The sequence below is a fragment of the Stegodyphus dumicola genome, chromosome 5, assembly GCF_044657685.1.
Source record: "Stegodyphus dumicola isolate Sdum_Otavi_A_Nest chromosome 5, ASM4465768v1".
In the NCBI taxonomy this organism is placed as follows: domain Eukaryota; kingdom Metazoa; phylum Arthropoda; class Arachnida; order Araneae; family Eresidae; genus Stegodyphus; species Stegodyphus dumicola.
In genome coordinates this window covers 192,455,038-192,469,613 of record NC_140772.1, presented here as the reverse complement: position 1 = coordinate 192,469,613, position 14,576 = coordinate 192,455,038, and the positions used below count along the sequence as shown (strand labels likewise).

The 14,576-nt window shown below is 33.5% G+C and overlaps 1 protein-coding gene across 2 annotated transcripts in view; it reads left to right on the top strand.

Annotated features, from left to right (window-relative positions):
• The window catches only part of LOC118189817 (paired box protein Pax-6-like), a 183,846-nt gene that overhangs the window by 103,583 nt on the left and 65,687 nt on the right, over nt 1-14,576 (top strand). For both annotated transcript variants that reach the window (XM_085817505.1, XM_035360491.2), the window contains exon 4: nt 9,770-10,106. In XM_085817505.1, coding sequence (XP_085673631.1) covers nt 9,770-10,106 — 337 coding nt within the window. The remainder of the gene's footprint in view (nt 1-9,769; nt 10,107-14,576) is intronic.

Sequence of the window (14,576 nt, the reverse complement as noted above, 5' to 3'; positions counted from 1 at the left end):
CGCGCCCTGAAACCACCATTTTCCGAATTTTTTTTCTCCTCTTTTTTCCGAAATTTTTGAATGAAAATGAATTGATTACTGATCTTTTACATTGATTACTGGATTGAACATCTCAAATATATCAGAACTAAAACACAAAAAATAGCAAACAACTTACGTTATGTCCAAGGACTAAATTGGGGACTAAATCCTCATATTCAAAAAATATTGTTCAATACAGTAATAACAAAAAATAGTATTATATGGTGCAAAAATTTGGGCGCAGCCTATGACTGTTCGGAAACAAAAACAACTGTAAGCCATACAACGTCCATTCCTTCTCCGGATCACAAAATGTTATAAAACAACATCAAATGTTGCCCTATGTGTACTTTCAGGAATAGCACCTCTTCATACTTTAGCACAAACTGAACATGCAAAAGCCACAGTTCTCAAATTAAAAAAAATCCTGCATATTACATGATGAAATATTTAATCCAAACAATTTTGAAATTTCAGTCAACCCCTACAGAAGACATCCTGCCTCTAATCCTAAAATATATAGCACAATAAAACCTCCAACCAGTCATATATCTCCACCAATAATATATACAGATGGATCGAAAATGGACTTAGGAGTTGGCTGTGCATGTATAATACAAATAGATCAAACCCAGAAAATAACTCTCCAAAATCGACTCGCCAAGGAAAATAGTATCTTCCAAGCAGAATTACACGCAATTCGAATGGCAATAGAATACTCAGTCGATAACAATTTACAAAAAATCAATATTTTCTCAGATAGTCAATCCGCAATACTAGCTCTACAAAATCCCAAACACATATCTGAAATAATCCAAGATATTTTAAACAAAATTATCCAATATCCTCAAATATCACCAAACATTTATTGGATAAAGGCTCACGTCGGAATTCTTGGAAACGAAGAAGCCGATTCAGCAGCCAAATCAGCTACTACCAACAATAATATCCCTTCAAGAAAAATCTCCTGGCCGAAATCATACCTCAAGAACTATCTATGTAAAATCAGCCTCCAAATGTGGGAAGAAGAATGGACAACAATAAATGTAGGAAGACAATTACATCAAATAGCACTTCATGTAAATGATACATGTACAATGGTCAATTGTTATATAAACCGCTTTTTAACTGGACATGGGCCATTTCCCACATACTTCTTCAGATTCAACATCTCAAACTCTGAGCAATGTGTATGTGGAAATAAAGGTGATCCAATCCATTATATTACTCAATGTCCCTTAACAAAGTCAACTCATATTAAATTGCCTAATTCAAATATCAATGCCTTCCTTCGTTTTGCAATTACCAACAAACATTTAAAAAATAAAATAGAAAATACAATGAAATATCTATCTTCAACAGGCAAAAATTTATCTGAGCACTAAAGTAATTAATGTCAATACTCATTTTTGAAGCTGCAATTCATCTAAAAGATTTCTTATCAAATTATCTTAAAAACAAACCCTTGCAATAATACTGATATATTAAAAAAAAAAAAAAAAAAAAAAAAAAAAAAAAAAGGAAAAAGAAGAGGAAGAAGATACAGATTTATAAAATAAACTTTATCTCAAGGAACTATTATGAGCTGTTATAAATTATGACTGTTAGCCTACTATTATTATACCTATTATAACTTCTATAATTATAGATATGATATCAATCAAAATAGCGATATACTATTTATACTGTTATATTATGTGTTATATTATACTATGTATTTTTTTAATATTAACTTTAAAAATAAACCGAAGTGTAGTGGGACTATACCTACATTACTTATAGTAAACATTGGGTGTCCCACTACATTTCCACCTGAACCTGAACCTGAACCTGATCTTTTACATCTAAATAATACACCATGACTGTAGAATCATATATGTTTTAGGTATTAATACTTCAGATCGGATGCCTTTTAAAATTCGTTTTCGATGAGACAAAATAACTTCCTTTTATTAATATAAACAACTTTAAATTTCAAAAGTTAGTCATCGCACATCATGATTTCTATCATAAGCAATAAAAAATTGCATCAGTAATTAACCCGGGAGAAGTCGCGCGGGGCACAGAGTCACCCCATGCGTCAAAAATCAACAATCCTAACAGGAAATATTTCATTTTAATGAATCATCCTTTTAGTATCCTCCTGTTTGACACTCCCCTTGGAATGTGTATTGTTATTTTTGCTTGTTTTTCTTTTCTGCGAGAGAAGCAATCGTTTCTTAGAATCCATGAGGGAATGGGATGACTGAGTCACCCCGTGCGACCGTTACTGCTTCGAAATTTTTCATTAGTAGAAGTTTAGCTTCGTGCTCTCGAGTGTTGCCGTTGTAGTTCTGTTGGATTATTTGATAGATAATGGTTTACAAACGCAAATTTACCGAACATGAAAAAGAGATGGAACGTTTGAGAACTGTATTAGATGAAGTTGAGTCTTCTGAAGGAGAAATTGATCAAGATAGTAAAAATGAATCTGATAAAGAAATAGACAGTTCTCACAACAGCGAAAGAGAATTTGAGCAGAATGATGAAGACGACGGAAATCCTGATTTAGTAAAAAGTATTTTTATTAGCAAAAATAAGAGTTGGGCGGAATGGAAAACCAAATCAGAAAATGAAAAAGGTCTTCTCAAATTATAATAACTCATTTAGCAGGATTAAAAGAAACTGCACAAAATATAAAGGAGCTTCTAGAAAGTTGAGAATTGTTTTTCAATGCTAAAATGATACAATCCATTGTAAAGTGTACAAATATTTATATTGGAAAAATATTACGACAAATGATGTGGAAATTAGAGCACTTTTTGGGCTTTTACATCTGTACGGCTTGCATAAATCGCCACATAAAAATACGCAAGATTTTGTGGGCTACTGAAAATTGAAACAGTCATTGCAATTTTACGGAACACAATGTCATATAAAAGATTTAAATTTCTTCTCAGGTGTCTACGGTTAGACAATGTGACCAATCGTGAAGCTCGGAAAAAATTGAACAAACTGGCGGCTGCGAGAGAATTTTTTACCGATTTCAATGAAAATTGCCAAAAGATATACCTTATTGCTAAATATGTTACTATCAAAGAAAAATTAGAGAAATTTCGAGGGCGGTGTTTCTTTTGTCAATATATACCCAGCAACCCATCGAAGTATGGAATCAAAATATTTGCCTTAGTAGATTCAAGAATTTTCTGCAACTATAACATGGAGATATACGCAAGACAACAGTCGGAAGGTCGTTTTAGATTTGAAAATTCACTATTTGAAATTACAAAACGCCTGTGCACCCCTTTGTTTGGGCAGAAATGTAACAATGGATAATTGGTATACGAGTTATCCTCTAGCAAAAGAACTTTTTTCAAAGAAGTTAACTATTGTAGGAACCCTGAACAGAAACAAGGCTGAAATTCCCACCAAGTTCGTCCAGACAAAAACTAGGAACGGTTATTTATCTATATTTGGGTTCTAAAAGAACGCGAAAATAGTATCGTACGTGCCTAAAAAATCAAAATGTGTAGTTTTGTTATCTACAATGCATTGCGATGATGCCATTGATATGATACGAAGAAACCAGAAATAATTTACTTTCATAATGCAACAAAAGGTGGTGTAGATAAAGTTGATGAAATGTTATCGTTATATTCGACATCTCGAAAAACCAACAGATGGCCGATGGTCGTCTTTTACTGTGTTGAACGTCACTGCTATAAATACCCGAGTTGCTTTATTCCCAACAAAGACCCCTCCCTTACAATGTGGAAATAGTAGAAAATTCCTAAAAAATTTAACTATATCTCTTATACAGCGCCTTACATAGAGATTACAAAAAATATGTCAATGTTTCCTAAAGTGGTTCGTGAAAGCATCAATGATGCGACTTCTAGTGTATCAGAAGAACGCCCATCAAAGAAACCAAAACTCGACAAAGGCCGACGTGCTATGTGTCCAAGATCCAAAGACAATAAAACTACAATTTCTTGCAAAATATGTGATAATTTTTCATGTAAAATTCATTCTTCCTATTTGTTTGCCAGAAGTGTGTGTTAGCTTCTGACTCCTGATTAGGTATATACTTATTTTGAATGGATTTTTTTTCTTAAATATTGAAATAAGTTTTTTAAGTAAAGAAGTATAGTTTCTAAATGAAATATTGCAATTATTGTTTATAATCAAATGATTTCTATAAAATATATAACACATTTTCCTAATGAAACTGCTTGGGGTGACGCTGTCACCTCGCGCGATCTCCAACGTCAGTGTTGGGTGCGCGCCTTCTGCCGGGTTAAACTGCATATATAAAAAAAAATTCCTCTATATGTATGGCATTTGCTATGTAGTTTCAGACCGCGACCACTGCCCCACTAGACACAATGCTCTACAGGCTCGGTGGTCGCGCCTTGAAACCACTGCTCTTCACAATGGCGTTTGCTTGCTTCTCAAATAGAAATGTTTTTTTTTTTTTTTTTTTTTTTTTACCCGGATATAGATAAGGGGTTTTGAAATCACAGAGTTATTTTATTACTAAACAATACATGCACCTGCCCAGTAAAAAGGTCTTTCTTTTCCAAATACCTTTCTCTGACATCAACACACTTGCTCCCCAAGCTAGTATTGTGATTTTATAAATTATTTCGTGTGGTTTAAATTTAATGTAAATATACTTTGCTATAATTAAAAATAGAAATTGCATAAAAGTTTTATTTAAATTAAAAATATTTTCTGAATATTTCGAGACGAAATACGAATAAAATAAGTATGAATGGGAAACGATCCGTACAAAGCCCCCCCCCCCCATTAACATAAAAACCCACAAATTTCGTGTGCCAGATGAAAAGAAACTAAATAACGCTGGACATATACCAGTGAAATTTAAATCCAGGCAGTGTACATTTTGTAGCACATGGAAGAAACCTCATAGAACAAGATGTATGTGCGAAACGTGCTTTGTGGGTCTATGCATGTGCCAAAAAGACAAAACATGCTTTGAACAATGTCACAAAAAAAATTTGTTCTTTGAAATTAAAAAAAACACTGAGTTCTTTTTTATCCTTATTTTGTTGAGATTTTTAATCCGTTTATCTAAATATCCTTATTATGTAGGTACTTATATATTCACTGCTATAGAAAAATTACATAAATGTTTATTTTTTAATTTTTTCTGACGATTTACTTTGTAAAATAATGTAAAAAAATTATATATAATGCAATTCTTACATACATTTTTTTTTTTTTTTTTTTTTTTTTTTTTTTTTTTAATCCCTAAATTTCGTCATTTATTGGAAACGCGCGCGGAAAATAGTAAGTTTTTTTCCCTACTACATCAGTAAGTTTCAAAGTTCTAGACGCGCGGTGGTTTCACAGTGCGACCATCACCCATAGAACAATGGGCAAGAGTAGATTTTTTTAAAATTCATATATTATTTGTCTCTAGGATCATAATATTCAATTTCTAGAGTTTTTAGTTAAAAAAATGATAAAAATAATATCGCACGCGTCAAAGTTGCTTCCGGTTGGTTCTGCAAGAGTGTGCCCAAACAGGGCAGGCATAACTCAGCATAGGGGGCAATATGACTTGCTAAATGTGTTGCTTGTTGTCTAGAGATCAACTAGAGATCAAAAAAGATGTCTAGAGATCAACGTCATCATGTAAAATTTTCGCCTTTACATGCCGTTCCAGCATGTAAAGGCGAAAAGTACGTGAAGCTTTAAGGAAAGGCGGTGAAATCTGACATACTTTATCTTTCAGGTTACCACGTCTTAGTCTTGCTTTCCAGTTATTATCTTTACAAAACTCAACTTTCATCTTAAGTATAAATTTCTTCTCGTGGCTTTAATATTTTGATGGTTTATTATCATAATAAGTTGTCCTTCCTACTCCAAGTCTGTTCTAAGTATGTGTTGTATCATTTGATGTTTAATTTGTGCAGACATTAGGGTATTTTGAAGCAGGGGACATGAAGAATGTGCAATACTCTCGGCAGGACTCGAACCTGGACTTCTCGAATACGCACCGAGTGTGCTACTGTTACACCACGAAAGCATGCAGAAAGGAAGGCGAAAATACCTTATATACTTCCCCATTTAACGGCCGACTGAGGATTAATGGACCAGTCGCCAAATCCTGGTGGTGAAGAATCATCATCCACCACCTTTTAGTTCGAGTGCTGTAAATTTATATAAATATTTAAAATTCAGTGAAACAAAAGATTTCATTGACAATCAGATGTATCATTCCCGATGACTCTAAAGGCTATTGATTATTAGTGACGTACGGGTTTTCAATCACCAGTCCAGTGCTTGTGCAAGAAGAACACTTTGCTTAAAACGGCCAAATGGAGGTCAAAGCAGGGGTAAATAATGTACTAAACAGCATAGCATAATGTAACAATATAACACTCCAGAAATGTTGAAGATTATGCTGAAAGACTTCGCGCATATCGAAATAAAAGGGGTCGAGAAATTGAAATCTGAAAACTCTGATTTACTATATAGATTTTGGTTTTCTTTGATAGCACATCAGAACTGGAATATAAATGCATGACTCATACTTACAAATCAGGCAGCCATTATGGAGATGTAACTTAAAGTAACAGTAAACTCAAATTCAGAATTTAGTAGCCAAGAGCTATATAAATGATTTAATGAGAAGTTGGCTCAAATTTCTCACCGACGTAACATTTAAATGTTAGTAACTATAATGCAAAGTAATAATACAATCTTATACGAGCATAAGAATACAATCTTATGCGAGCTAGCTAACTTAGCAACGTGGCCTCTAGAAGCAGAAAAACGCTCTGTCTTAGAATCTAACAACCTCAGTTAAATATTCAGTTTAATTTGCGTTCTGGCGAGAAAACGGAAGGGAGAATTGACAGTAAAGATCCTGAAAAAAAAAAATAACTTGTTAACTAACTTGTTGAATAATAATAACCTTAAACCTGTCTAAGAGGTCGAAGACTATATCATTAAATTTCGAAGTTAGGAAAAAGGTATTTAAAGATTTGAGAAATATGAAATCTGTAATTTTAAAATTAAACTGCAGTATGCTCTTAGTATTCATATTTCAGTGTACCTTTCGAAACAATTTTTAGCTAAATAGTTAGACAGGCCTAGTAGTTCAAGAATTTGTACCCCAAAGATTAAAAATATACGACAAAAAACCTTAGGCTTAAGATGACCAAATGAAGCAAAAAAAATTGCTGCGCTATTATTTATTTTATTGCAAATTAATGACTCGTGAAGATTTGCTCATTTATTTTTATTTTACTTGCTTTAGATAATTACACGTAAGATGTCTTGTCTAGATTTCGCGCATTATTTTAGATTTTTACTGGAATAGTGAATCATATTTTCTGATTTAAAACTCTGACGTTTTAAGGAAATATCTCTTTTTTCCACGTGTATGCGAGTGAGTGAATATGCCAGCATGCGAAATGGCTCATAAATTTTAATTAAGCCTGTTTTTGTATTATGATTCCAGGCAAGCTCATTTGCTTAATTTAATGAAATATTATTGTTATTTAATAAAGTATTCACTGAATAAAGGTCATTTTTTGCATCCTGCATGTTAAATAGCTACATTGTGGTCATATGATTTTTTGTTTAAAGAAGAGAAAAGAAACATGTCGATCAATAAAAATTGTCTTGCATTTATATCAGCGCCACGTGCTTAATAGCGCAACTGAAAACAATTTAGATTTAATTTTCTATCACGTATTGGTTCAGCACAAAGCTGAGGTTACCGCATGGGGTTTTTCGATGTTTACATCATGTGTAAACTGAATATAAATGAATTTCCTTTTGAAAGTTTTCCACGAAGACATTCGTTCCCTTAAGCCAGACAGCTTTTACGCGCTTTGACATAGTTCAATAAGCAAACAAATCTATCGTATCCTGAAGGCTGCTGTCATTGGCATAAAGTACTTGTAATATATTGGGTACCAATAACATGCGTTTCTAATGTCAAAATAGGCATTTATACGCCTTAATTTAAAATTTTCTCTGATGATTATTTCGCCTATGATTATCATTCATGTATAATAGCATCAGAATAGTTATTCCGTTAACTGCCATTCTGAAAATCATACCCAACTTTTATAGTCAGCTTAACTTTTATAAACTATATTTATCAGGTTCTGTGTTTCTCCTTACTTGCTTGGGGAACATTCAAAAAACCTGACTCGGAACAGGGAGCTTACTAAAGCTATGTTCAATAAATGTAGGAAGTAGACAAGATACACAGGAAGGGTATACGAAACCCTTTATTTTTCCCTCTTTACAATAATTTCCAGACTTCGGAATACAGAGACCAACCACTTGTGGTCTGAACGTAAGAATATAAAAAATATTAACTAAACTCTAACTTAACTTACAATAAACAATAGCAAAACAAGGAATAACAAAACAAGGGTCTCCGAGAAGATTGGCCGTATATTAACAGGAAGCCGTATGTAGTACAGAGAACTGTTAACACTACAATACGTTTAAAATTATTAAGAGGATTAAACCTCTGGCCTGGAAGGCAACCAGCAACCGAGTAAAACTGCTAAGGCAAGCGGCCTGCTTCTACTAACTCCTTCCTCTCTCTTGCTTGGCAAAAAGCCACAACTTAAGTACTTGGCGTTCGCCAGACACATTTGCATAAATAAGTTAAAGCTTTTAATTCTGGCCGGAAGTAGAAAATAAGAAGTGATAGTAAAGATTTAAAATAAAATAAACGTTAGTAAAACTTAAGATCCTTACATATTAAAAAACTTTATACCTATATCCTAACTTCGGAAGGAGTGGGAGACCTATTTAGGTAAATGTGATTCAATATATAACAGTATGGAACACTTAATTATCTTTCTTATAACTACTGCAGGACAAGACTTTTCTTTTCTTTCAAAGAAGAAAAAAGTTCTTGGTATTTTCTTGTAAAATGTCCTCGAAAATGTAGTATCTTTCTGTATGAAGCAGTCTTACATTAACAGTAATAAAGCAATTTATATCGAGCATCACATTTCGCTTTTTAAACATGGGGAGATAACATTTCATGTGATTGCTCAACTAGGTTCCTTATTACAACGAAACAGAAGGCATCTGTGGTTTTCAGGTGTGTTTCATTTCGGCAAAGCAAGCGGAAGTTATCTGCCTAAGAGAAGAAATGCCTTCGTGGAGATCTTTTTAAGGAAAACTGGCTCATATTTACGTTACACATGAAGAAAAGCAGAAAAAGGTCCATGCAATCAGTCGTTCGATGAAATTTGAAACCCAGGTCGAACTACCAGTAACCAGCCGTCTAACCCAGATCGAATTATAAGCATTCAGCGACTTTCGTAAAAGTAAAGAAAGTAAATAAGTTGCTTTTGAATAATAAAGTTATTTTTAAACAATAAATGCACAAAAAAATATAAATAAAGATAAATACGTAATAAAAGTTGTTTTTAAATAATAAATAGAAAATCTGTTGGATATACAGAATATAAATATATAAATGATAATTAAGTATAAGAACTTGTGCATAAACAATAGATGCAAAAAATAAGTAAGTTATAAACATAAATAAATAAATTTAAACATACGAAAGTGAATTTGAATAAATAAATACATAATTTATTTTCTTTTTCCCAATGATCTCATATACGACAGATTTTTCAAATCAATATCATTTAACTTTTTTAGAACTATACATAATTTATTTACATAAATTTATATTTCATAATCCGTTATCACCGTTTTTATGAATTTTATTTAATTTTTTTTTCTTTTGCAGGTATCTTCAATCAACAGGGTCCTACGGAATCTAGCAGCACAGAAAGAGCAGCAGCAACAGCATCATCAGCACCAGCTGACCGTACCTGGCGCTGAGCTCGTGTACGATAAACTTCGGATGCTGAACGGGCAGCCCTGGTCGTGGTATCATACGGGTGCATCGCATCTTACCGCCGCCGGCGTACCTCACGGGACATCCCCGACGGGGCTTTCGGTTGCGGCCGCGGCTGCTGCTGCTGCAACGGGAGGCCTCGTGGCGCCGGGCGTCACTGTTTCCCCTGCAGGTCTGGGCATGTGCAACGGGCAACTTAACGGAAATGACTCTAGTACCAAAAAAAGTGAGTTCTGAGCATCCATTCTAACGAAATAATTTTTTTTAAATATAAAAAGATGTTCCTTTCTCTCAAAATGCTATTTTGAAAAACAATAGACGTTTTAGATGCAAAGCTAACATTAAAAAAATATCATAAGGTAATTTATCATTTATCCTTCAGTCAAAACATATGTATATGTAGGTATATTTAATTAACTTTATAAACCAGGACCAAATTTCTTAACTTCTATGTTGTCAAATACCTTCTAGGAATAATATACATTATTATGTCACTGAATTAACATTAGATGAACAAAATTAACTGTTAGATTTGCCCATCGGTGACATAAAATGTCTTTAAAGAAGGAGGGCTTTAGAAGCAACATCTTATGAACGATGTCAGAATCCTATTTGTGAATCACAAGTTTAACGCATAAAAATAGTGTTTACGCCATGGTCTTGCCGTAATATACTCTATTGAGTACGCTAAGTACAAGCTTCACATCAAAAGGCAAGAATTATAATAGTAGTAGTATTATTAGTAGTAGAAGTAGTAGTAATAATTAAAAATCTAAATCAGGAAGTTGGAAGATTATGGGCGTTAAGAATTGTGCGCTGCGAAAAGGCTAGGGCTATAGACAAATCATTTGAATTATCTTTCTTGTATGACACCATATTCAACTAATAATGTAAGATTGCCTCTCGTGTATTCTCTTTTTTACATTGTAAGTTATCTTCAGACATACAGAAGTGTTATATATTTTAGCTGACTTGTATTTGGGTGTGTTAGCATCGAGTAGCTAGAGAAAGTATAAATTTGTAACGCATATTTGGAGAGATTAAAAGTATATTGAAAGTAAAGTAGATTAAAAGTATAGTGCGCTTAATAGTATATTGAAGCATGTAGCATGCTTGCATACATATAATTTGTAGAGTCGTGATCATGTAATGCAAGCTAATGGATAGTAAGATCACTGGACACTGGTAGTTCGGTGCGGTTCAAACCCAGACAAACGAGCTGGCTAGTCGTGAGTCTTTGTAGTTTTCTCCATGTGTAAGATGAATAACAGCCAGTTTCGTTTTAAAAGTCCTCTTAGTCTACGAAGTTTAATTTACGTTTAGTATTTAAAAGTCTACGAAGGCATTCATATCCTTAGGTAGATAGCCTACGTGTGCTTTGCTAAAATCCAAATAACCTACGTGTCGTAATAATTATGATGTATGCATTGTACAGGGAAAAGATGGAGATCATGCATATGTAAAATATTTCATATGCATTACAGTGGAATGAACAACTTTGAAATTTTATTTATGTCATGTAAATTCAGGGTTTATTTTCTGTATTGTTATGAAATCAAAAATTTATATGCAAAATATTTTATATATTGCGACAATCCTGTTCAATTAAAAATATATTGAGTCTTGTCGATTATCGTTAAATTTTCGATCCTTTATACTTTCAATTTGAAATGCATTTGAATCTCTAATAGTTATTGAGATCTGTAATTAATATTTTGATTTTAGTCTAAATTTCTTTGCTATAATTGGATTTTGTTGTTAGTCAACAATTGAAATTAGATTTGCTGTTCGAAGTAAGTTATATTTTCAGATACAGAACGTTTTGCAGAGATTCAAGTACATGTGTGTTCTAATAGATGGGAGGTCTCCAATTATCTTCCTTCGGCTGGCTGTAAAATTTCTTTGAAGGCTTCATCCGTTAGTGATATCTGACACTCTCGTCGTGTGATACACATACCTATTATACAGGGTGGTCCAAAATTATTGAGCGCATTTCACATTTGAATTGCGTGCCATAAATACAACTCATGTGAAACTTATTTAATGTTTAAAAATTTGTTGTGTAAAACTGTTTTAAATTGTCTTTCAGAGAAAACAATAAACATGTACGCAGCTCATTTTGTTCCCCCCCAAAAAAATCCGCTCAATAGTTTTGGATTACCCTTTACTTAACTGTGTGAAACATACACATACACTTGTGTGTTTAATTTCATTACCACTTACCTAACCTTACCTAGCCTCTGTATTACACTCGATTTCTTGGATGATAGGACAATGCACGCAAGAGCTATCTGCTTAAGGGAAGGCATGCCTTCAGGAGGACCTTTTAAGGGAAAACTGGCTCGTATTCATGATACACTTGCGTAAGAACACGAAAACTCTCCTGCAGCCAGCCTATTCAGGTGGAATCGAACCTGGTCAAACTACCAGTGTTCAGTAATTTTACCGCTAGGCACCTATCTTCATTGTTTAGAAGGATAGCAATAAATGGAATAATGCAATAAAATGAACAATAATAGCCGTTATTTGAGAATTCAAGACATAATTTTATCCGTCATGTAAAAATAACTTGGCGCTTATTAATTTTTGAAGGACGTAAATTTTAGTCTGTCATGATTTCAGTCTGATAATACATTAAATTTCTTACGTTAACTTAGTGTTTTAAATCCAAAAATACGGTCCAAATGAATAATAATAGTCAATTTACAAGAAGTACAGAACTAAGGCAAGATTTCTTTGATCTGCGCTTGTTAAAAGTTACTACATATTACTCACGCTTTTCAAAACTACAGCATCCCTTTGAAATCCTTTGCTGTTAAGTGCAGAAACAATTTACCATTAATGTTTTTTTAACTTGAGATGTGGGGTAATGGTCAGAGGCCAAGGTGCTGAACAGTATACTGAATTAGGATGTGGGAAAGAGATGACAATCATTGTTATTATTTCATCCTTACTTATTTTTTCCGCAATGGCAGGCACTTACCCATAACGGCATTGGCTACAACTAAGACCAGAAGTGGTGACCATTTTATTGTGGAGGCACCTAATAAGCTGCCACCGTTACCTCCTATGAAGGGATAGACAATTTTACATCCATGCCCTTCTCTGAGATTCGAACCCGGGCCCTTTGGTATCGCAGTCAGGCTTCCATAATCACTATACCGTCTGGGCGGTTCTCATCCTCATTTTATCGCCATCGCTACTTCATCGTTATAGGCAAATCATTAATTTTTATATGATTATCTTTCTTGATATCGAATGTTGGAGTGTCTTTTTAGTTGCGATTGATGCCGATTTGAATACTGAATACTTTTCTGTGATAAGGTGCACTATCTGTGTTTCCCTATTTTTTCTTTGCGCAAGTCCGCCGATTGCCAGAGCCCATCAGCCGCCGAGCGGTGAAGTCGGTGGACACTGGTAGCTCGGTCCGAGATTCGAATCTCGCGAACGGGCTGGCTGCATGTGGTTTTCCTCGTGTATAACGTGTATACGAGCCAGTTTCCATTATAAAGTCCTGCACGAAGGCATCCATTCCCTTAGGCAGATAGTCCTCGAGTGCTTTGCCGTTAATCGAATAAGCCAAAGCCAATTGCCAGGTGACTGAAGCTGCGAAACGTTGGTTGTTCGCTTCTGGTTTTAGACTCTTAAGCTGAATACCATGACTGTAAGAAACTTTCGTAATTACTCATGTTTAATATAAAATAATTAATTTTTTTTGTAAATTATTCCATAAAGGTAGAGAGCCCTTTATTGCAGTGATTTCCCATGATTAAATCACTCAAACAAATCATTCTTACTGTGTTTCGATAAATCTTATCAACTTCAGATTTTACTTTTTCTTCCAGAATTACGTTATAATTCTGCAAGTTCTTTAAAAAATAAACGCTAATTTAGGCTTTCATCGTTTTTCGTAAAGCAAAAATTCTTTTCGATGAGCAAAAGGAAATCCTAATGAAAATTGTTCATGAAAGCGAATTTTAGCAAAGCATAGTATATATGTAATGGTAAACCTATTCAGCATAAATTATACTTTATCGTTTAAAAAGATCTTCCAAGTGTTAAACTTTCTGTAGGAGGACTAATAATGCGTAAAGATATATAAATTTCACCGTGAATGTAACACTTTCCGTATTAATACTTTTGCAAAATTATGCAGTTTTTTGAGTTTAAAATGTTTTTTGAATTTTTTTATATGTTTCATTAAGAGTCAGAAGAAAAGAACTACGTTTGAAGAGTTATCGCATTCTAGTAGAAAATTGTAACATATTCACTTTTACATGATAACTACTCTTCCTTTCTGTATGTTAACATTTTTCTTAATACCATGAAGACTACTACTAAATTTTGTGCATAAACAAAAGAGATAGTTCAAGAGGTGTTTTTTTCCCCCACTATTAAATATTTTTTGTAAAACTCAATACAACCAGTTCTGCAACAGCGGCCTTTAATTATGAAAACTAGTTTAGTAAGCGACACCAACAAATTTAAGAAAGAACACTTATTGACTGAAGAAGAGTTTCTGCAGTTTCAGTTATCTACGTATAGTTTACATTAATAGCATATACCATAAGTTTTATTCGTGTATGTAGTAGTAATCAAATTTTAAATACTTTCTGCTGATTTGTTCATTTTATCAAAAAAAAAAAAAAAAAAAAAAAAGTATTATTCTGAAATACCAAATAATATTCTGAACATA